The 21,248-nt window shown below is 38.8% G+C and overlaps 1 protein-coding gene across 3 annotated transcripts in view; it reads left to right on the forward strand.

The window, feature by feature from the left end:
- The first annotated feature begins 271 nt into the window (after positions 1-271).
- The window catches only part of IFT56 (intraflagellar transport 56), a 54,975-nt gene continuing 33,998 nt past the window's right edge, over positions 272-21,248 (forward strand). For all 3 annotated transcript variants that reach the window (XM_054272422.1, XM_054272404.1, XM_054272413.1), the window contains exons 1-9: positions 272-327; positions 724-861; positions 1,189-1,284; positions 7,224-7,338; positions 16,007-16,056; positions 17,690-17,835; positions 19,116-19,287; positions 19,688-19,762; positions 20,973-21,075. In XM_054272422.1, coding sequence (XP_054128397.1) covers positions 325-327; positions 724-861; positions 1,189-1,284; positions 7,224-7,338; positions 16,007-16,056; positions 17,690-17,835; positions 19,116-19,287; positions 19,688-19,762; positions 20,973-21,075 — 898 coding nt within the window. In that variant the 5' untranslated portion in view covers positions 272-324. The remainder of the gene's footprint in view (positions 328-723; positions 862-1,188; positions 1,285-7,223; positions 7,339-16,006; positions 16,057-17,689; positions 17,836-19,115; positions 19,288-19,687; positions 19,763-20,972; positions 21,076-21,248) is intronic.

Raw genomic sequence — 21,248 nt, forward strand, 5'->3', positions numbered from 1 at the left:
CTAGATCCTTTTCCACCCGGCTGCTTTCCAGCCACTCTGTCCCAAATCCATGGCGTTGTTGTTGTGACCCAAGCGCAGGCCCCGGATGTTCAGGCCAGGGCCCAAAGGCAAGGAGAGGAAGCGCCACGGGCTCTGGGGGAGGAACCAGCGCGCGTCTCACTGAGGCGGCCGCCGCGGAGATCACCGCCCGCCGCAGGGGAGGCGGAACCCTGGAGACGGCGCCGGTCGCCAGCCGGCGCCCTTTCGCCGCGGCCTTCCGCCATCCCGCTGTTACCCCGGCAACGGCGCCGCCGGCGCAACGCGGAGCTCGGGCCCGGCCGCAAGATGGTGAGGGGCGGCGGGGCGGTGAGGGAGGGTAGATGGTGAGGGATCGCAGGATGGTGAGGGGCGGCGGGGCGGTGAGGGATCGCAGGATGGTGGAGGGCGGCGGGGCGGTGAGGGATGGTAGGATGGTGAGGGATCGCAGGATGGTGAGGGGCGGCGGGGCGGTGAGGGATGGTAGATGGTGAGGGATCGCAGGATGGTGAGGGGCGGCGGGGCGGTGAGGGATGGTAGGATGGGTGAGGGATCGCAGGGCGGTGAGGGATGGTAGGATGGGTGAGGGATCGCAGCGCGGTGAGGTATGGTAGCATGGTGAGGCGCGGCGGGACAGGGGACGCGGCGGAGAAGGCACCGCCGAGTGAGAGCCCGCTCTGAGCCGGCTCCTCCTTGCTCTCTGCCCAGATGCTCTCTCGGGCCAAGCCGGCCGTGGGGGGTACCCCGCCGCCGGGAGACAGGCGGAGGAAGAAAGGGAAGGAGGTGCCGCAGTTGGAAGAACTCTTGGCCCAGAGGGACTTCACCGGCGCGATCGCCTTGCTGGAGGTGACGGGCTCTCCTCGGGAGAGCGGTATCGTCGCTGTGCCCTCAGGGCTGCGGGACGAGAGCATCCCTTCCCCTGCCTTGGGACCCTCTCGCCCCCTTGGGGCCCTGCAGCGGCATCTGTTGCTCCCCGCTTCACAGAGCCGGGTTTGGCCTGTGAGGGCTGCCTGCTGCTGCCCTTGGAAATGTGAAAGCAGCTCCATCCCAGCAGCATCCCCAGCTGTCAAACCGTCCGTGATATATGATAGCCTAGTATTGCTTTGGTTATCTGTGGGGCTTTAGAAACTCTGGCAGCTGACAAAATTCTTATATTCTTTATTCTCTGCAAAGTTTAAGCAGCACGTGGCGGAGGAGGAGGAGGAGGATGGCAGCCTTTGGATTGGATACTGCGCGTTTCATTTGGGTGACTACAAGAGAGCTCTGGAGGTAAGGTGGGGAAATCCTGCTTCCCGAGGTTGGAAACTGGGATGTTGTGATAAAATAATGGCAGCAGGAGGAAGATGGTCTGTAGTAGGGAACAGCCCTGCTGGCCAGTTAAGGTACAAATGTACAGTAATGAGGCAGATGCTCTGGGAAGCAGTTTGGATTGGGGGGAAAATGGTATTTTGCCTATGAAAATAGAACTTGTTAAATATTAGGTACTGACTTATTTCATACTAGGGTCGGTAGCTTAATTTGTTCTGTTGAATGTCATTGTTCATGTCCTAAATCCATCATTCCCTTTTTGCAGCTAGGTTTCCACAGTTTCATTTTTCAGGTTTAATATTTCTGTCTTCATTGTGTAGCTTATCTGTGACAGGTATGAAAAAATTCTTTCTTTAGAGGTTGATGCTCCTGACTATTTAATGTACTTTATTGGTCTTCTTTGCATTTTCTTGTATTAGGTAATTTAATTAAATGAGGTGGTCTTTTTTTCTAAAAGCTTTAAGTCACTAAAATATATGGTAATTGTTCAAATATGTTTGCCTCTTACAGTTCTGCTGTGTCCCCTCACTGTGAAGTGTAACTCAAGTATAGCTGGTTTTGCAGTCTTTGAACTTGCTTTCCCTAGAATCAATATTAAAAACAGATGTTAATTTAAAGTATTAACAAAAGATAATAAAAAGAAAAGAAATAGATTATAGAACAATGATTTTATTTTCTCTCTTAGATAAATGGTCACATGCACAAGAATGCATACATGAGGTGAAAACTCTAAAGCTTCTAAGTAAGAAAGGCACAAGGCACTCTGCCCTTTAAAAATTGAAACATCTGTTAGAGTTATTAGAAATGCTCAGTGAATCAAATGGATGGTGAACACAGTATAGAAGTAGTGCAGAACATCACAGTAAATTAATATTCATGTTTAGACTTGTGGGATTTAGATATTATGAATACAACAATCAGTAGCTGTAGTTAATTTACATTCAGGTATTGGGTGTTAATAGGCAGTGCAAGTTTAAAAAAAGAAAAATGTTCATATACAGATGAAAAATAACTTGCAATTTCTTTGAAATAAGAAGCAGTTTGAAAATAAATTTGAAATAAATTCTGGTTGAGAAATACCCAGTGGATGCTTTTATAGCCAGAGTAGATTTTACATGTTTCCTTCAACGAAAAGGCGACTGCTTTTTTTTAAATTTTCCTAATTAGTTTTTGCATGTGGTGTTTGATTCACCACTAGGTGATGCTCTTGATTCAGGCTTTTAAACACTGCAACATAGCCGCCTTTTTCCTGGTTATCTGCCCAAGAAGGGACAATAAAAGGTTTGTATGAGCGATTTGTAGTTTGATTGATTGTGTATGTTTTAAGTGAGAGATCACAGGGCTTGTCTTCCCGGATTTAATGCTGGTTTTTTTGCACAGTGATAAGTCCGATAGCTTTGTAATTTTGTGGTGACGTGGGAAATGAGCCTGTGCATCTCAACGTAGTTTCTCTGGGGACAGAACACTCTAGTTTTAATTTCTAAGACTGTAGGTCTCATTCCACCGTGGAGGCTGAACTGCCTTTTAGTTATCAAAATCCATGTTGAATTGTAAAATGCTGCTATCTCATCTGCTATGTTCCAGAGGTGTTGTTGCTGTATTCTCAAGGACAAATTCCTTGATAATCTATATCCTTGAGATCTTGGAGCACTCTTTGGGGAGTGCCAAAAGCACTGTAGATAAAATACTATGGGTCAAAGATTCTGCTGAATTATCCAGAATGACATTGCATATAACCTAAATGATTCACACTGCTGTGTGTTCCTGCAGGTGACAACACATAGTATGTGTCACTGTATAACAGTTCATGGTCCATGTACCTGATGAGGGTCTTCAGAAATCACACTTTTCCATGCTTTTATTAATGATGGTACTTTCACAGTGAGCCAGGCGTGTTGGTTGCATAGCAACTTTTGGAGAAGCTTGGGAGTTGTGATGAGGTGGCCATCATGCATCACCAGGAGAAACAGGGAATAAGTGAAAAACACACAGATGTCCATTCCAGCTCCAGGAATATCTTCAGAGAAAATGACAGCGAAATCACTGTCACATTCAAGTGAGAGAATTCACATTCTCTTATCACAGGCACACCAACAACAGTTAAGTGTCCTCTGGGTAGGGCACTAACCTCAGCCTCACTGGGGTCATACTTTTCCTCTTCTTAACAGCAGATGCCTTTCTCAAAGGTTATGCCACTTTCACTGGTCTGCTGGGATCATCCCTCCTGCTGTACCCCAGTTTACAAATGCTATTGCAATGGGCTTGACTCTTCAGCAGTGATGGTGCAGTTCTTCCTGAGGGACTGACTAGCTTCCTTCATGGACAGATTTATTTTTTACTGAGTAGCTTGTGTCTTCCTGGCGTCATATGGCAACCAGAGCTTTACTAGTATGTGGTGACATCTAATTAGTTTTCTGGAATCTTCCACATCTAGTGTTCATAATGGGAAAAAATGTAGAAAAAACTCATCTGTCTTTCTGCAGCAGCTGCCACTTGTTCATGGCTCCAATCTTAAATCTTCTGAAAAATTTCCCAGTGTCATCCAAGTACCAGAACTAGAGCATCAGGCCAATTATTCTGTTTCTGAGCTGCCTGGTCTTATAAATTGAATCAGCTGGGGCCTTAAGAAAGTGATGGTTTATTACATTTTTAAATATCTGAATCTGCATACAGATATTTAAAAATTTATAGATCTAGATCTATGTCTATAGATATATAGACCTATATCTATACCTATATTTTAAAAATTTATGAGACAAATTGGCATAGGCAGGTACTTTTCTTGGTTGGATTCAAGAACAAGTTTCACACTTGCAGTCTGTACCCTCTGCTTCTAGGCACACATGGTGCAGCTGCTGGACATGCTAATGCCATTTTGGTTCATCAACTGCATACATGAGAGCAAAGAATGATCCCTGGGCCAGAGCCTTCAATGCATTGTTTCTGTCAAAATCCTACAACCAGCCAGCAACAGTCTCTCCAATCTTCTGCCACCTGGCAGAGAAGTAGGAGCAATTCCACCACTTCACTGATCAGGACCTCCTGCCAGCTTGGCTCAGGATAATTTTAGTCAAATTGTAAATCATGGAAGGACCAGGGCTGTACTAGGGTAATTGTTCATCCATGGGCAGTATCTGGTCATGCTTGAATAATTCTGTGAGAAGTGTGAGAATACAGGTACATTCCAGTTCCTGATAGCTGAAGACAAAGTAAGAACTGGATTTTTTTATCTCTGGGAGTTCTCTAGGCATCTCTATGATGTCTGTAGCCAGGTTACAATAAGTATCTCTTTGAGCACATGTTGAGCAGCCATATATGTTGGCTTGTTTATTGGCTCTTCAGCATCTGTGTTTATGGGCTTGAAGAACACAGACATGTAATAAGGGCATTAAGCTGGCCCTCCACATGGTCAGTACATGTCCATAGTTGTGGACAATTGACCTGGCAGCCTGCTTTTGAGGAAAACTGCATGTGTCTAGTGATAGAGGTATGAGGAGGAGGACAGTAAAATAGCAAGGAGTTGTTAATGCTGCTGGATGGCAAAAGCATGCCACTGGTTGACTCTTAGGACAGGTTTGAGAGTATTTAATTTGTTTGGGTTTGTTGGTTTATTGAGAAAGGAGGGGGGAAAGTTCTTGTGAAGTAATCTTTGAAAGACTGATATTGAATGGCTTTCAGTGAGGAAAGGGGCAACAACACATAGTCCAGACACATGGCCCAGAACTACAGGGTAAGGAGCACTAATAGTCCTAATTTTTATTTAATGTTTCCATATATTCACATTGGTACTGCTAGAACACTCTTTATATATTGCTTACTTTGAAGGGCCAGGCCATAACATGACTTGTGTTTGTGCACTTTGTCTTTTTTAATTAAGCTGCCTGAAGCCCTAGTCAAGAGAGACCTTTGGGTGCATTTAATCTGAATGAATTTTGAAAGATTCCAGATGGTCCCAATAAACAGCAGTGGCCTATATCTCAGAGCTCCTTGACAGGCCTACCTCAAGATTAAACTGGCCTCAGTAGGAAAGGTTGGCCTCTATGCAAATGTTTTATTTTAAAAAATATTAATCATTATTATGATGATGTTTATGATATTTATATTTATTTATTGTAAATATTGTTGGACAGCTAGTCCCTGAAATACTAGCAAGACTGAGCTGGCTTTTAAGGTGCTTCTTACGAGTTTCTTCTCTGTTTCAGAGTGCAGTTTACTTTTATTTGGCAACAAAGAAAAATTAATTCTTTATGCTTACAAGCTCTGAACTTTATTGTTATCAGCATGTTTGTGTTACTGGGATTTTCTGTACTTTGGGCATGGCTCATTATATACATATACATATATATGTGTGTATATATATATATATCTGTCTTTTTCCCCAGAGGTAAGAAGTCTCCCACCCACAGAGGCTCAATCTGCTAAACTCTCCCTAGGTAGAGGGAGCTTCCAATTCATGTTTGGGAAACAAGTACAGAGTCAAGAGGCTGTTTTGCTGGGAGGGATGAGTGGCTTGCAGTGATCTGGAGTGCATGGATGACATTCCTACAGCAGGTCTGATGAGAACCTTGCATGACCCTGCCTGCTTTGCTTTATGCTTCATGCCTCCATGGCTGGATGAAGAGTAGGAGCACCAGCAGCAGGCACTTCCATTGGGAGGGTCCTTCCTAGGAATCTATCAGAACTGTGACACAGGAAAAAAATGGCATTTAGAGATCTCCGTGCCTCTGTTTTTAGTACCTGTTGTTACTCTGAGAAAAGATGCTTATCTTCAGGAGTATAATTGTTTAGTGGCTGCAAAGTTTTTTTGTTTAAAAGAAGTAGATTGAAAGATTGATCTGTTAAGTTTTGCTGTTTCACAAATAACAAGAAATGAAGGAGTTTGTGTGGCAGAATTAAAGGATGTGTAGTCAATGTGGATGTGTAAGAAATATCAGAATATGACATCAAGAGCCTTTCTGTAGCTGTTGGCTATAGATCTTAAAATGGGAAATGGTAAAGTTAGGAACAGGTTATTAATATTTACTACAAATTACTAATCTTCATCTATAAGGAGATCTTGAATTTGCCCAATACCAATTTTTAGGCTTGCATTTTAATGCAGTGGTCTCCAAGCAATTTTGCTGTACCCTTTTAGTAAAAAATTTTTGAGAACACATTCCCAATGTATATACACACATCTATACATTTATAAATTATATATATGTACCACTGTACTAATATGTAATTATAAAACATAGACAAAAATAGGAACTAAAAAAAGAATGTGATAAAATGAAATATAATTTTAAATACTTATTTTAGTTATTAGTTGTACAAAAAAATTTTTCTTCCGGCACTTGATGTTATTATATTACATAACCTCAGACTTAACACACACTTCCACAGGTTTAATATACACTAAGACACTACCTACAGGTTTACAAAAACACATTTAACACTTGCTTCAGTAAGTATTCACAAAGAGATTTCCCTGGTGATTATGGCTCCCAGGCTTTGACTGGAGGAGAACTTAGGAAAGCAACAGAAGTTGATTATATTGATGCTTTAATAGCTTACTTATATTGGGGCTTATATATGTAAATAATATTTTTATTATAATATATTTACAATATAAATATGTTTTATATCTCTGTAACTTCAATATTGACAGAAGTCCTCCTTTTATGTGATGATTTATGGCACTGCTTGTTCCTGTGGTCCGTTATATTGTTAAAACAAAAAAGTAGGGACATAGCTTAAAATAATAGTTTTGTTGTAAGGACTGCAGTGAACTTCAGAATAAATTGTTTGATGTCAGTAATTTAATGATACATGGTAAAATTGTGGAAGAAAGAATTATATTTAATACAAGTATGCACTATAACACATTTTTTAAAAATCAACCCTCTCTTCTGTTACAGGAATATGAGGCTTTAACCAAGCAAGCAACTTGCAAACCAGAGGTTTGGGTGAACCTTGCCTGTACCTACTTCTTTCTGGGGATGTACACTCAAGCAGAACAAGCAGCCTTGAAAGGTGAGATGTGGTGCTCTGTTGCAAAAGACTGCTTATTGGTTTGAACACTTAAAGTAATTTCCAGAAAAGGATGCAATAAAGGATACTTTAGAGCAAAGTGTTTTGGGTTTGGGGTTTTGTTTGGGGGTTACTTAATTTTAACTTTCTTTTAACGGGAGAATTATGATGCAGTTTCCTTCCTAAAAATACCTTGGGCGTGTGGAGCAGCTGGAACTAAAAGAAGCATCTGGAAAATAATTTCTCTTATTAATTTCTAAATGCAAAACCCAGCATATGCCAACCAGCAACAAAAGATTCCTTTTCTTTTGACTGATTCTGTGTCCCTGAGCCAGTGCAGATGAAGCAAATTAAATCATGAAATCATAAAAAAATAAGCATCTGAGAGAGCTAAGCATTCTCCCTGATGAAGACAAGAGCTCTGTTTATGTATTTTGAGTGACTTAGTAGGTGATCTTGTTGCCTTGTACGTCTGATGTTAGGTATCTGGTTCTTCCAGGTATAGAGTTCAATAGTCACATTATTACAGTTCTACTTAAATCTGAACATGCATGGGTTCATTTAAAGAGGAGGAATGAAAATTAGATTCCAGGGCAATTTTTACTGCCTAAAAATGTTTCTGTAGTTTAATTTTGTTGCCCGTCACTTTTCACGTATCTTAGTGATTTAGATTGTTTTCTATAACCATAGTATCTCAGTGCTTTTTAAGTAAAATTAGTAGTAGTGATATCCCACTCCACTTCTGACCTGCCTTCTTAGGATAAAACTCTTATTGAGGGATGGGTTTTCTCTGTTCTTTCATTAGTGTTCTTGTCTTGGACTGCAAAATAGAGTAGGAAGAAAATAGTAGTGTACTTTCTTCTGCTGTGAAAGAAAGTCTTCCAAAAGGATAGCTTTGGAGCATTTTAAAAAAATAATTAGGTTCTCATATCCCTTTAAAATCCTCGAAAAGATCATGCTGAGCTTGAATCCCACAACTAGAAATGGGTTTTTTATTTTCAATTGTAAAAAAACCTCATGCAGAGCTTTGTGATCTGCATTGTTCCAGAGGTGTGTAAATTTCTAATATTCACAAATAATTTAATCTTTAATGTACCAAAATTTGAGCTTTGGAGATTGCAACCTAGAACTTGAAGTGAATCTAAAAGTAAATGGGCAATAGAGCTTTGAGATGTCACTGTGACCTAAAGCATGGGGGAAGCAAGCAGCTGCATCCTGTATTAGTTGGAGCCATTGTCATCAGCTTCACATCTTGTGAGTTACAGCAATCCATTCTAGAGATGACATATACACAGCTGGCATGCACATTTATTAACTGTGAGCTGGAGGAGAGGGAAGGTTGCTGTTTGTCATGTCCCTTCAGATTAATTAGTAGTAATATGGTGAGTGGCAGAGCAAGGGGTGCAGTTAGTGGTACTTGGGTGCTGGAGGCAAGGGTGGGAATATTAAGAAAGCAAGAGCTGAGGGAAGGAACAGAAAATAATGAAGTGGTCACATTAGTTCAGTTCCTGATCAATTCTTGATTTTACATAATTGTTTAAGAAGTACAGCATGCCAGTTCTTACAATGAGGTGGCAGACCTTTGTTGTGAGTACTGTAATCCTGGTGATTTCTGGCTACTTAAGCTTGGTGGGGAAGGAGTCACAGCTGAGGATTTGTAATACTTGTCCTTTCTCCACTTGTAAGCTTATAAGTGTGGTATATTCCCCTTTCAATCTTTCTTATGTTGAGTTTAAACCTTTTTATTTTTAAGTCAGATCCTCTTTTAGGTTTTTTTAACAATTTGGGATTGCATCAGTGGTGGCTGTTTGCAATATAGTGTTGACAGCTGAGGCCATATCATCTTGTGCTCTCTTTCACAGTTTTGCAAAGACCTTGAAGAAAAATAAAAATACTTCCTTTGAAGAGGAAAAGTCTTTAGAAGTACACCATTTATCTAATATTGCCTTGAATATCACTGAAAAAATGATAGGTAGTGTTAATATTAGACTCTTTACCATCGCTATTTTGGGATTATTTTGCCTAAATTCTTGTGTAGTGCATGCTGTTTATTGCTGCAGTTATGCTAAACCCATGAAAGTAGCATACTGCTAAAACAAATTCAGGAGAACTAATTTAGTTTTAGCTATAGTTCTATTTCTACAGTGACAGAATATCTGTGTGAAAGGGAGTATAAGTATCAGCTAGCTTTCTGGCATAGATTTTCAACACAAACATGTAAATATCTTGAAATCAAATCAAGTTCTTTCTTGCCATATACTATTGTTGCTTAAGGAAATGGTTGTTAACCATCATTCCATTAATGAGGAAAAATTAGCAGGATACTTAAAATTTAGGAAACTATCATTAAAAGCCATGAGGTAATTAATGTATTCATACAGATACATAGTCCACAATCTCTTGTGGAGCAAGATTTTATCTTTATTTTATAATAGACATGAATTGATCTCTTAGCTTGTTGTTTGATTCAAACTTCATGGAATAGAGGGGATGGGGAGATCATTAAGGACTGCCAGCACAGCTTCACCAAGGGCAAGTTCTGCCTGACCAACTTAGTGGCTTTCTGTGATGGAGTGACTCCATCAGTGGGCAAGGGAAGGGCTGTTGATGTCATTTATCTGGACTTCTGTAAAGCTTTTGACATGGTTCTTCACAACATTCTTCTCTCACAATTGTATAGATATGGATTTGGTGGGTAGGCTGTTAGGTGGATTAGGAATTGGTCAGACAGTCAGATCCAGAGGATAGTGATCAACAGCTCAGTGGGCATCAGTGACCAGTGGTGTCCCTCAGGGGTCTGCGTTGGCACCAGAGTTATTTAATGGCTTCATTAATGACACAGATGAAGGGATCAAGTGCTCCTTCAGCAGGTTTGCAAATAACACCAAGCTGAGTGGCGCTCTTCACTCACCTGAAGGATGGGATGCCAGCCATAGGGATCTGGACAGGCTTGAGAGGTCAATCTGTGAGAACCTCAAGAAGTTCAGCACGACCAAGTGCAAGGTGCTGCACCTGGGTTGGGGCAACCCCTGGTATCAACGCCAGCTGGGGCATGAAGGGATTAAGGGCAGCCTTGCCAAGAAGGATTTGGGAGTGCAGATGGACAAGAGCTTGGACACAACCCAGCAGTGGCACTCACAGCCCAGAAAGCCAGTTGTATCCTGGGCTGCATCCAAAGGAGCGTGGGCAGCAGGATGAAGGAGGGGATTCTGCCCCTTTGCTCTGCACTGGTGAGACACCACCTGCAGTGCTGCATCCAGCTCTGGGGTCCCCAGCACAGGAAGGACATGGACCTGCTGGAGCGAGTCCAGAGTAGGCCACCAAAATGATGAGAGGGATGGAGCACCTTTCCTACAAAGAAAGGCAAAGAGAATTGGATTTTTCAGCTTGGAGAACAAAAGGGTTCAGGGAGACCTCATTGAGGCTTTCCAGTACCTAGACAGGACTTAAAAGAGAGCTGAACAAGGACCATTAACTGAAACATCTAGTGATAGGAGAAAGGAGGAATGGCTTTTATGAAATGAATGAAAGAGAGTAGGTTTAGATTAGATACAAGGAAGAAATTCTTTACTGTGAAGGTGGTGAGGGGTTGCCCAGAGAAGTTCTATCCCTGGAAATGTTCAAAGCCAAGCTGAACAAGGCCTTGAGCAAGGTGTTTATGGCTACAGCAGGGGTTGGAATTAGAAATCTTTAAGGTCCCTTCCAATCTAAGCCATTCTATGATCCTCTCAGGAAAGAATAAGACTGAATATAAAAAGTCATATAAAAAAGAATTACTGCAAATATAACCTAAGAAGTAGAACAAAAAGGCAATAAAGAAAAATCCCTCCTTGAAGGTTTTTCATTACAATTGTATTTTACCTCCTCTAGGCTTTCTTCCAAAATCCTTTCAGGTATTTCTGGCTTCTCCTTTTCCCCTGTTGTCCGCTCACATTGCACTCATTAATGTTCCTAGTTCTGAGGTGAAGGTAGAGTTACTTCCGAGTCAGCTACTGTTGTTTTGTAGTCATCCCATAGTGAAGCTGTCAGGTGATGCTTTGCTGACTCCTTTTGCATCTGTGTTCTCATGCATTGGCTGAACATATGTTTTCTGTGCTCTGAGTAGTCAATCTTGTCTTGAGAGAATGAGGCTTAAACTATTGATCTTGATTAAGAATATATTAATAATAACAAATTATTATTTTTTCATTATACAAACTAATACTCTTATGTTGCATTTACAGTTCTTTGCTTTTCAAAGGCCCAAGAACAGAAACTCAGCCTGGCACACTTGGACTGGGATCCTGGCAACTGATCCGAGTGTTTAGAAGCCAGCATAGTGCTTTCAGAAGCTGTTGGCTTGCACTAAGAAAAGAAACTAAGAACTAAAGCATAAGAACTAAAATTGTTCTTTTAAACCACAAAATGTGCACATAAGTGGGGCTACAGTTAAGTCTGTTATGAAAAACAGTCTCTTCAGGATAAATGGAATCTTAGAATTAAACTTAAGATTCATGCACAGACAGGGTTGTATTGCTGAACTATTCATTAAAGTTGGGGTTTTTTTATCCCTTCCAATTTTTGATGGGAAAAGCTTTGTAATTACTTTGCTTCTTCACATCTCTACATGTGTGAGATCTGAATGTGGTTTAACTAAACAGAGAACTCATTTTACAGCCTATATTGAAACGAGCAATATTGTACAAAAGCCGAGATGGGTTAGTAAGAACAATGATCTTTTCCAAACCAGTTTTTCTTATTTGTGAAATAGTGTTTTTCAGGTGTGAAATAGTTATCACTAGTGAAAATGTTCAGTTATAAGCAGGAACAGAACAGTTCCTGGGTTTTTCTTTTCTTATGATTGCATGTTCAGCTACATGATTTTTATCTGCTTTGTTGCTTGTACTCTCTGTCTTGAGAACAGCAATTATTTTTGGTGCATTTTAGCTGAGGTTTTGAAGCAGCCATTTCATAAATGGAACTTCCAAAATGCACAAGTGAAAATATCACATGTTTAAAAGCTACTAACCTTATTTTCTTGTTTTGTTTTTTTTTAAGTATAGTGGAAGCTACAGCCCAGGAGTAATTAATCTGATTATCTTTAATTTACTTTGTGCTTAGGATGACTGAAATTAAATGTGTGTGTATTGCAAGTAACTGAACATAGCTGAGCTGCCATTTAAGTTTTGTAGGAATGGGAAAATTTCAGTGAATATCCTCCATAAATTTCATTTAAGAAAATTCTGAACAGTTGGGTTGTTCAAATGGGTGTAAATGTAAACCTCACTGCTGGCCCATGGGGTTTTTTTAACATTTTTCCCATTCCCTTTCATTTTCCCCCTCCACCAGTGAAGCTTTAGTTTCAGACACAGAGTGCTTCATTCAGCTACTGTGTTCAGATGAGCAGAGTGTTGTTTCTCAGGGACAAGGAGAATAAGGTTTCCTCTGGTGGTATTTTCTACCATCAGGATGGAGCCTTCTAAGCCCTGCTCCATTGCTACCAGCTCCTGCCAGGTGTGTTTAACATGTGTTCTGTGCCTGTCGATGTGTGAAGAATATGCTATAGAATATGCATTATGTGCTAGATGGGATTTGTTAATGCTGGATGCATGGCCAGCAGTGCCTTGCACTCTTATGAGAGGGGACAAATTCCAGATTGTCCATGACTCTATTTCATCATCATTTTACTGCCTGGGACAGCAATATGGAACCCACAAAGATCTGAGCTGCCATTTCTAGTAAGTTTGACATTTTGTTTAATAACTAGTGAAGACGTCTTCAACAATGTCTTCATTCTTACTGTAATTGCTTATTAAATTTTACCAAATACTTCAGTAGGTGCATGTCAGTGTCAGCACATAAAGATATACAGAACACTTTTAAGATTTATGACAGCTATGATATAAGTGCCTGGAAAAACAGCACTGATCATGACAAAAATTCTGGCAAAGGAATATCAATGCTTTTCCTAGGTGTAAAGAGATAAATCTCATCCAGCTACTTCAGTGCTTGAGTACAAGGCCAATACTAGACCTGAAGCAGGGTCCAGTTTGTTGCCATACAGCATTATATCATGTAGGTTATGATCCTAAGATTTCTTAGTACTGATTTAAAAAAAAAAAAAGAGTCATTGTCTTGAAAAAGTAGAACAAGCAAAGGAGATTGTGCTTCCTTGTAGTGACAATGAAATTCAGTATAATAAAAAGCAAACTAATGTCCTTTAAATGTCCCTTAAAAATCATTGTCTCTGATGAGGCAATTGTATCACTTCCTGCTCTAGTGATTGACAGCGTCTTTATCCAATATTCATGACCCCATTCTTTCTGAAAACTAATCTGACCTTGTTCATATGTTGCCTTGTCTTCCTTAAAGAATGTATTTGACACTGAGAGAAAAGAAACTGCTGATGTTGAATGTTTCCATATTTCTGCTTACTATATTGACAGGGCTATATTTGTGTGGGATTTTAAGCAATTTATTTTAAAGAATATCAGATAGCTAGTATCATATAATATCTTATGAAGCAGGACACTTTTCCACCCTAAATATATCCATGCACACCATCAAAACTCAGATTTCATCTTTCGCCAGGTTTTAAGTGTTAAATAATGTGGGGTAACGTTCCAGCTTTTGCCAAGAAGTAAATAACAATTTTGATGTCAGATCAGATGCCAGGTTTGCAAGGGTAGCCTGCACTCCCTGGTTGACCAATGAAACAAAAATTCCTTGGTTTAGATTCTTGACAGTATTGCTTGCAAAGTCACAATTTTCACAGTGAAATTAATGCTAAAACACACTCAAAAGGGGAAAAAAAAAGGAAAACCTACTCAAAAAAGGAACATTGGTGTCTTTACCCATGGTGCTCTGATTATACAATATGTTATTTTCAGTAAAAATCCCACAATATGTCCTGCTTGTATTTTTGGAGTCTTTGATGACCAAATGTTTTGAATTGTGAAGGATGGTTGTGGTTGAAGCTTCTCACAAAAGCACAGGTAGGGTCCATGTGCAACCCTTCTAAACTTTGATATAGAAACCTATCAATTAATGCTGGGGAACATGTAGAGTAAAAAGCATGCATTTAAATTAAGGTACTCTTCACTTTCTAACTCGCTGGATGAAATATACATACTATCATGTCAGTTATACTACTACAGCTGCCTATCCAGTATTTATTGTAAATCAGAAACTTTCTGTTATTTAATAAATAGCCTAATTCCCACGTATATCCTAGGCTGAAGACAATTAGCTCCTCAACAACTTGATGCTCTGTTAGAACTATCTTACAAGATTTTGTGGTCTTGTGAGAATGCTTTCATACCACCTTTGTATTTTGGTCTTCTATTCTAGTAGTTCATTAAAAATACAATTAACTGTCCTAATTTTTCTAGAAACACAGTTGAATAACACAGCTTGCTAAGGAAAAAAGAGAAGAAATAGTTGCTGTGCTTATAGAAGTAGGTGGGCAGCCTTGTGCTGACAATCTTATCAGAATGGCCTGGGTTTTGGCACTGTCCACTGTGTTACAAAGTTTACCTACTATGTGGAAAAAGAATAAGAAACCTGGAAATCTCTCCCTAAATTGCTTTAAAAATAAATTCCATCTTCAGGGGGTGGTGGGGAAGAGGGATTGGTGGTTTGAGCCCTCTTTTATGGTTTAGGATGTCAGAAGAATTACAGCCTTGTGTTACAGGCTATTGCTGTGCTAACTCTGCACTTTTGTGGCCTTATAAACACAGTAAGTAATTCTGCTTTTTGTAAAGATTCCATGTACACCCCTTCTGTGGAACATGCTTTGCCAGCTGGTTGGTCTGAGCAAGAATGAGAGTGCTCATTAGGCTAGGATAAGCACAGGAAACAAGGGAAGGCTTTTTGGAAGATTGCTTGCAAAAGAAATGAATAGCTCTGTTTGACCAGGACATGTGCAGCTCTTGGTGAAGCAAAAAGCTGTAGTGACTTAAAACTCTGCAGTTTACAATTTGTGTCATATGGAGTGAAATCAATGGAATTCCTAATCCTGCTGGAGCAAGAAATTTCATTCACTTTACTGGCTCTAGTAAGAAAAGATCCCTCTTTAATCTCTTAGTTTGAATCTTATCTGCTCTGTCCATAGAATTCTTTTGTGTGCCTTTCATTCCTAAGGACAGAAGAAATATTAGAGGTATCATGTAATGTGCATACCTAACAAAATGGTAGCAGCACTGGGTTTTTCAATACACTAGAAGTTATCGAGATTCCTGGAATCATAAATCCAAACTTATTTCAAATGTGACACATATAGAAGGAGCCTTGAGTTTACCTGCTGCTGCTTTTTAATTTGAAAAAGTCTCACAAAAAACCCCACAAAAAGAGAGTGATTGAGAAATCGCTGTAGGGAAACAATAATGCAATTCATAGAAGTTTTAAGTCTTATTGAAGGTAGAGGCCAATGAAAATTTTTTTTCAACAGGGATTTAAAAAGAAATAGTCAGGGAATGAAGACAGGAATGAGGAAGACCTCTAAACCACTCTAAAATTGGTAGAACCTCCCCCAAAGTATGATCTGCAAAGGCTCTCAGTGAAGATCTGTACTTGGGCTAGCTAATGAAAGAGTAAGGGTGCATTCATATCTATTGAGAAAGAAAGTTAAAAATATAAAGAGATACACTGCGAGTAGTTCATTATAATAATACTTACTGAATTTCCCTTTCAGCACCTAAGAGTGGTCTCCAGAACCGTTTACTCTTTCACCTGGCACATAAGGTATGATGTCTTTCCTTCACTCCTGCTTTGTTTGTTTTCTTTTCAATTTACTAATGTGTAATTTATGCTGGCAGCCTGGCAGAATAATTAAAATGCCTGTGGTGGCAGAAGAACAAACATCTTTCATAACCACCCTACTGTATTAAAATGTGGAGGAGAAAGCAAGTATGAAAACATGATCTCAGAATAGATGCTCTCAGCATGTTTCTAAGGAAAGTATTACCAGTACACTTCACATAAGTTGCACAATAGAAATGTAGTGATATTTTTTGATCATGAGGAGCCTGAAACCTTAATAGAATCAGAAATGCAGAAGCCACTATTTTACTTTTTTTTTCCTAAATGTACCAAGTTTTCCTAACTTGCAGCTCTTTTATATGTAGCAATTTGACCAAAATGGTGTATATGCTGTTACTGGTCCTGGTTCAGTATCCAGGAAATCATATTGTTAATAGCATGAAATTTAATTTAATTTCAACAATAATTAAGTGCTTATTTCACTTACTACACATAGGTATCTTCCCTTAAATTAGCTTTTATACCATCCTGTACCAGAATACATAAGAAACATTCTGCTACTAATGATACTGACTTAAAAGGATGTATAAATCTTGAATGTTAGCTTTGATGTCAGAATCTCTTTACTTAGATATCTGTTAGTTTTAAGAGAGAAATCTTAAAGCCTTTTTTTCAGTGGCATTGGCGCTTACAGACATCTGTGATGAACTAGGAAATATGCAACTTCTCTTTATCTAGTAAGTCATTGGAAATAAATGGTTTCACCAAAGCTACGAAGCCCAATGCCTTTAGTTCTGTTAAGCAACATATCTTACCTTTAACTTTGTGATTGGCTCAAAGAGAGAGGAGAAGCATTTGAAGAAAACTAGCAGATAGGTGGAAAAAGAAATATATAATATTACAAATTGTGTCTAAGAGAAATTCATAATTACTGTTGAATCAGCAAAACCAGCAAAGGGAAGCAGTGGAATAAGTGATTTGAGCAGACCAATTGGTAAATAGCCTCAACCTCACTATTGTAATACAAATATAATGGGCATGTTTAACTCTGTTCCTTGTTTTTAGCCTTCTGTGTGTGTGTTATATGTGCTATTCAGAAATGCTTTTAAAAATAATTATTTACTTAATGAAACTAGAAATTGGAGGCTGGTGGAAGTGAACTTGTTAGTGCTGTTTAAGAAGACTAGTAAAATTAGGGCTTGTGTGTTTGCAAGTCTTGTGTTTTTCTGCTATGCATGAGACATTAGATTTGGATCTACAAACAGCAAAATTTTTGCTGGCTTGAATAATTACAATGAAATTTTGTGTTGCGAAATTCCATTTGTGAAAGAATTAATTCAGCTCTTTCCCTCTTATCCATCAAAGCACATGACATGTAATTATATCTAAATCATACCTTAAAGGAAAATGTGTGCTTAGTTTTGGCCTAACATTTATTCAATTTGAACTCACCTGCTTCTTTATGTTTGTCTTTCTCTACTGGTCAAATTAACTTTAAAGTAACAGCAGTTTTCCAGATATTTAATGGTGTTTACCAGCAAGGACAAAACTAACCTGTTTAATTAAAAAGCTTTTTTTGTTGAATTCTTCTGACAATGTGTCCCACTCTTTTTAGTTCAGTGATGAAAAGAAACTGATGAGCTCTCACCAGAACCTGCAGGATGTTACAGAAGATCAGCTGAGCCTGGCATCCATCCACTACATGCGGTCCCACTACCAAGAAGCCATTGATATCTACAAGCGCATTCTGCTGGACAATCGGTGTGCATCTCTAATCCCTATTGGAGCATCTGTGTTATTGGTGGCATTTATATTCCAAATCGTTGCTTGGTTTCTGAAAGTAGACATTTTCAACAACTGCTGTGTCCCTTTCTCATCACAGAATGCGCACCAGTTGCAGCTCCTTAATTTTGTTCATTCAAAATATTATTGAAAACCCCACATTTAAAAAGAAGTCTGCTCTCTCTTGTTTTCATTTTGTGTAATTATTGGTTAATTCATTCTAATATCTTTTTTATTTTGTTACTTTTTTCTTCTGAAATTATTGGTTAATTCATTCTGATATCTTTTTTATTTTGTTACTTTTTTCTTCTGAAATTATATATGGTTATGTACCTGCTTTGTCTTTTTGTTTTTTCCCCTCTGATGGCCAATCTCGGGACTTGAATTATTGACTTCTCCTACACATCTTAGCCTTTCTTAGAAGCGTTCAGTTCTTGGGTTTTATGTAGAGTTCCTTGCATTCCTTTAAGTCTTAAATTCTTTCCTTCTCTGTTTATCTTCTGTGATACTTGTTGATGAGTTTTTCTGTCATGTTCTGCAAATTTTTAGTTCAGAATTTAACAAGGAACAATTTGAATTCCTAAGTGGCTGGAAGTATTTTTAAGAAAATAGAAACTGCTGTCCCAGAATACTGCTATCAATCTCCTCTTGAACGTTTCAGAGAAATCCATCATGATGCATGTATCATGTCATGCTTGGGAAAGAGATTTTAACCTCCAAGTCCTGCAGAAATAATCACTCAAAGCTAAATGAGTAACCTTCATAACGATTATCCTTTTACTTAGAGTTTTCACAAATGCTTGTCTTTTTTCTGTCCAGTTCTTCTGGCTTGACTGCTTGTAATGACAAGGATTTTTTGAAATAATTGTACTTGGTACAAACTTTTATGGGCACATTAAATGTCTTTGAGTATATTGCTTAGAAAATCATGTTCTGCCAGGCCAATTATGATGCTCATGTTCTGCACGTTTCCGTGGTGTGAAGTTGCCGCTATTTCCCAGACTTGCAAACCAAAAGTTCGGTTGGTAATTTTTAAAAGCTGCAGTAGCTGCTGTGGAAAAAAATACTGTGAATGTGTCCTAGCTGACAAACTAGAGAAGCCCTAAGCATTTCTCAGAAGCCCCAGTTTTGATGTGTTTGTAAAATATGTATAGTTGTGAAAGCTTTCTTTTTATTTACTGATTTTAATGCGATGTAGTGGGGAAATGTTAAACTATCTGGTGGGATTTAAAGGTTCTCTTTAATCCACTTTCCTGCAGGGAATACCTGGCTCTGAATGTATATGTGGCCCTGTGCTATTACAAACTGGATTACTATGATGTCTCACAGGAAGTGCTAGCTGTTTATCTTCAGCAAGTTCCTGACAGCACCATTGCTCTTAACCTTAAGGCTTGTAACCATTTCCGACTTTACAATGGAAAGGCTGCAGAGGTATCTATTGGACAGTCCTTCAACTCATCTTTATTTTAGTTTAAGATTCCATACATGTTTCTTTTCCTTTGTCTTAATCAGTAATGTTGATGATGGCCTTTACCTTGCCACTCTGTTCTTATAGGAAATGTCACCTATTTCAGTTTCCCTGACATTAACCCGTCTGTCCACATATGTGCCCAGTGGTCTTACCATTTTCCCAGTGCCCTTTTGGTTTTGTGTTTATATGTATTACGCAATTGCTAAAATAATTAGATAGAAGTGGAAAGGCAAAATCTTCTAGTCATCCAACACCAATGGAGATGTTTTGGTGTCAGCTTTGAAGCTCATTTGTAGCTCCACTTAGACTTCTGAGCTTTTTTGGTTTTATATTAAAATTTTGGAATGTATGTAATTCCAGGCAGAGCTCAAAAACTTGACAGACAGTGCCTCATCATCTTTTGAATTTGGCAAGGAGCTCATTAAGCACAATCTGGTAAGTAAAGCATTTCTGGGATTTAATATGAACTGCACTCACTTGTAGAGCTTTTCATGATGATTAATAAATTGGAATATTTTGAAAAATTGCAGACTTGATTGAGTCTCTGCTGCCATATAAGTCCCATTCCAGGAATCCTACCAGTATAATGAATGTGCTATCAAGTGTATTTATTTACTTTTTTCCTGGAATTTTTCCCTGACAGTTTGAGACTGTGTCAAGAAAATAATAATACTGTTGCTTTTAGTCTTGAAGGCATATTAAAATAATGTATGTTGTGTAAGGGTACCTATGCAAGATACTTTGTGTAGCCCACTCAGTAAAGACACTGTAGAAACAAGTCAGAATGACCCTGAGCTCTATTTAGTACCAGAACAATTTGACTGGAATAAAGATAGCTCATGAAAATGGCTTCATCCCAAAAGTACTAAGCAGGGAGTTCTAGGAAAAAAGATTCTCGTAAAAGCAAAATACTTTTGTGTTCTGCAGTAAAAGAGTCACTAAGAGGAACTAATGGTTAATTTTTCTTTCAGTGGTATTGCTATTTTGCTGAACAACTGGTAACAGTAGATTGCTCATCTTTAATGACAGGTAGTTACTTGCCTTGTCATTTTTCAAGAGCAGTCATCACAAGCTAACATTTCTTTCTCCAAGAGTTAAAACTGCTTTCAAACTGGACTTTTTAAAGTTAGTGTTATTTTGTATGTTGGTATTTTTGTCAGTGCTTTATTGAATAAGTACATTAGATCTTGTTGGCGGAACTATCATGTGAAACCAGAGTATAACCAACTGCTCCTGATCATTTTAGGATCCTGTGTCACTCAGTCCTGTGTCAATAAATGTGGAGTTGTTAGCCTAATTTTTTCATATGAAAACATCATAAGCAGTTTATAGTTTTGTATGTGTTCCCTTCACTCAGACTATGTTATTCTTTTAAATCTTTGATATATAATGTATCACTCTTTTGAGCTGCTAAAAGCTGAAATAAGTTAATCTTTACATATGGATTAAATACTTCTATTTTTCAGAATAAAGATTGTCACACTGTATAATCTACAGCTATATAAACGCAGGAACTAAACTAATGCCAGAGCCACTGACCTTTTAGTACTGTTTATGCAGGAATTTAAGGATTAATTTCCTTGAATTAACTTATCAGAGAAGAGATTCTGATACATGATTATCAGTATGCTGCTTTTCTCTTCAGGTGGTTTTCCGAGGAGGAGAAGGGGCTTTGCAAGTCCTGCCTCCTCTGGTTGATGTTATTCCTGAGGCAAGACTGAATCTTGTGATTTACTATCTCCAGCAAGGTAAATACACCTTCCTCTGGCTCTTTCATAGCTTCAGGCATGACATTAATTCATCTTATCACAACTTATTCAATGTTGTTTTTTTTTCTTTGCAGTAAAATGTAATTTATTTCACTTCCCTTCCAATTTATTTTCACTCTGTAAAATAGCAAAGTAACAGTTCCCATGGTTTG

This window comes from Melozone crissalis, unplaced genomic scaffold (assembly GCF_028551555.1).
Source record: "Melozone crissalis strain CALT ecotype California unplaced genomic scaffold, PUWL_Pcris_2 ptg000004l_1, whole genome shotgun sequence".
Classification (NCBI taxonomy): Eukaryota; Metazoa; Chordata; class Aves; order Passeriformes; family Passerellidae; genus Melozone; species Melozone crissalis.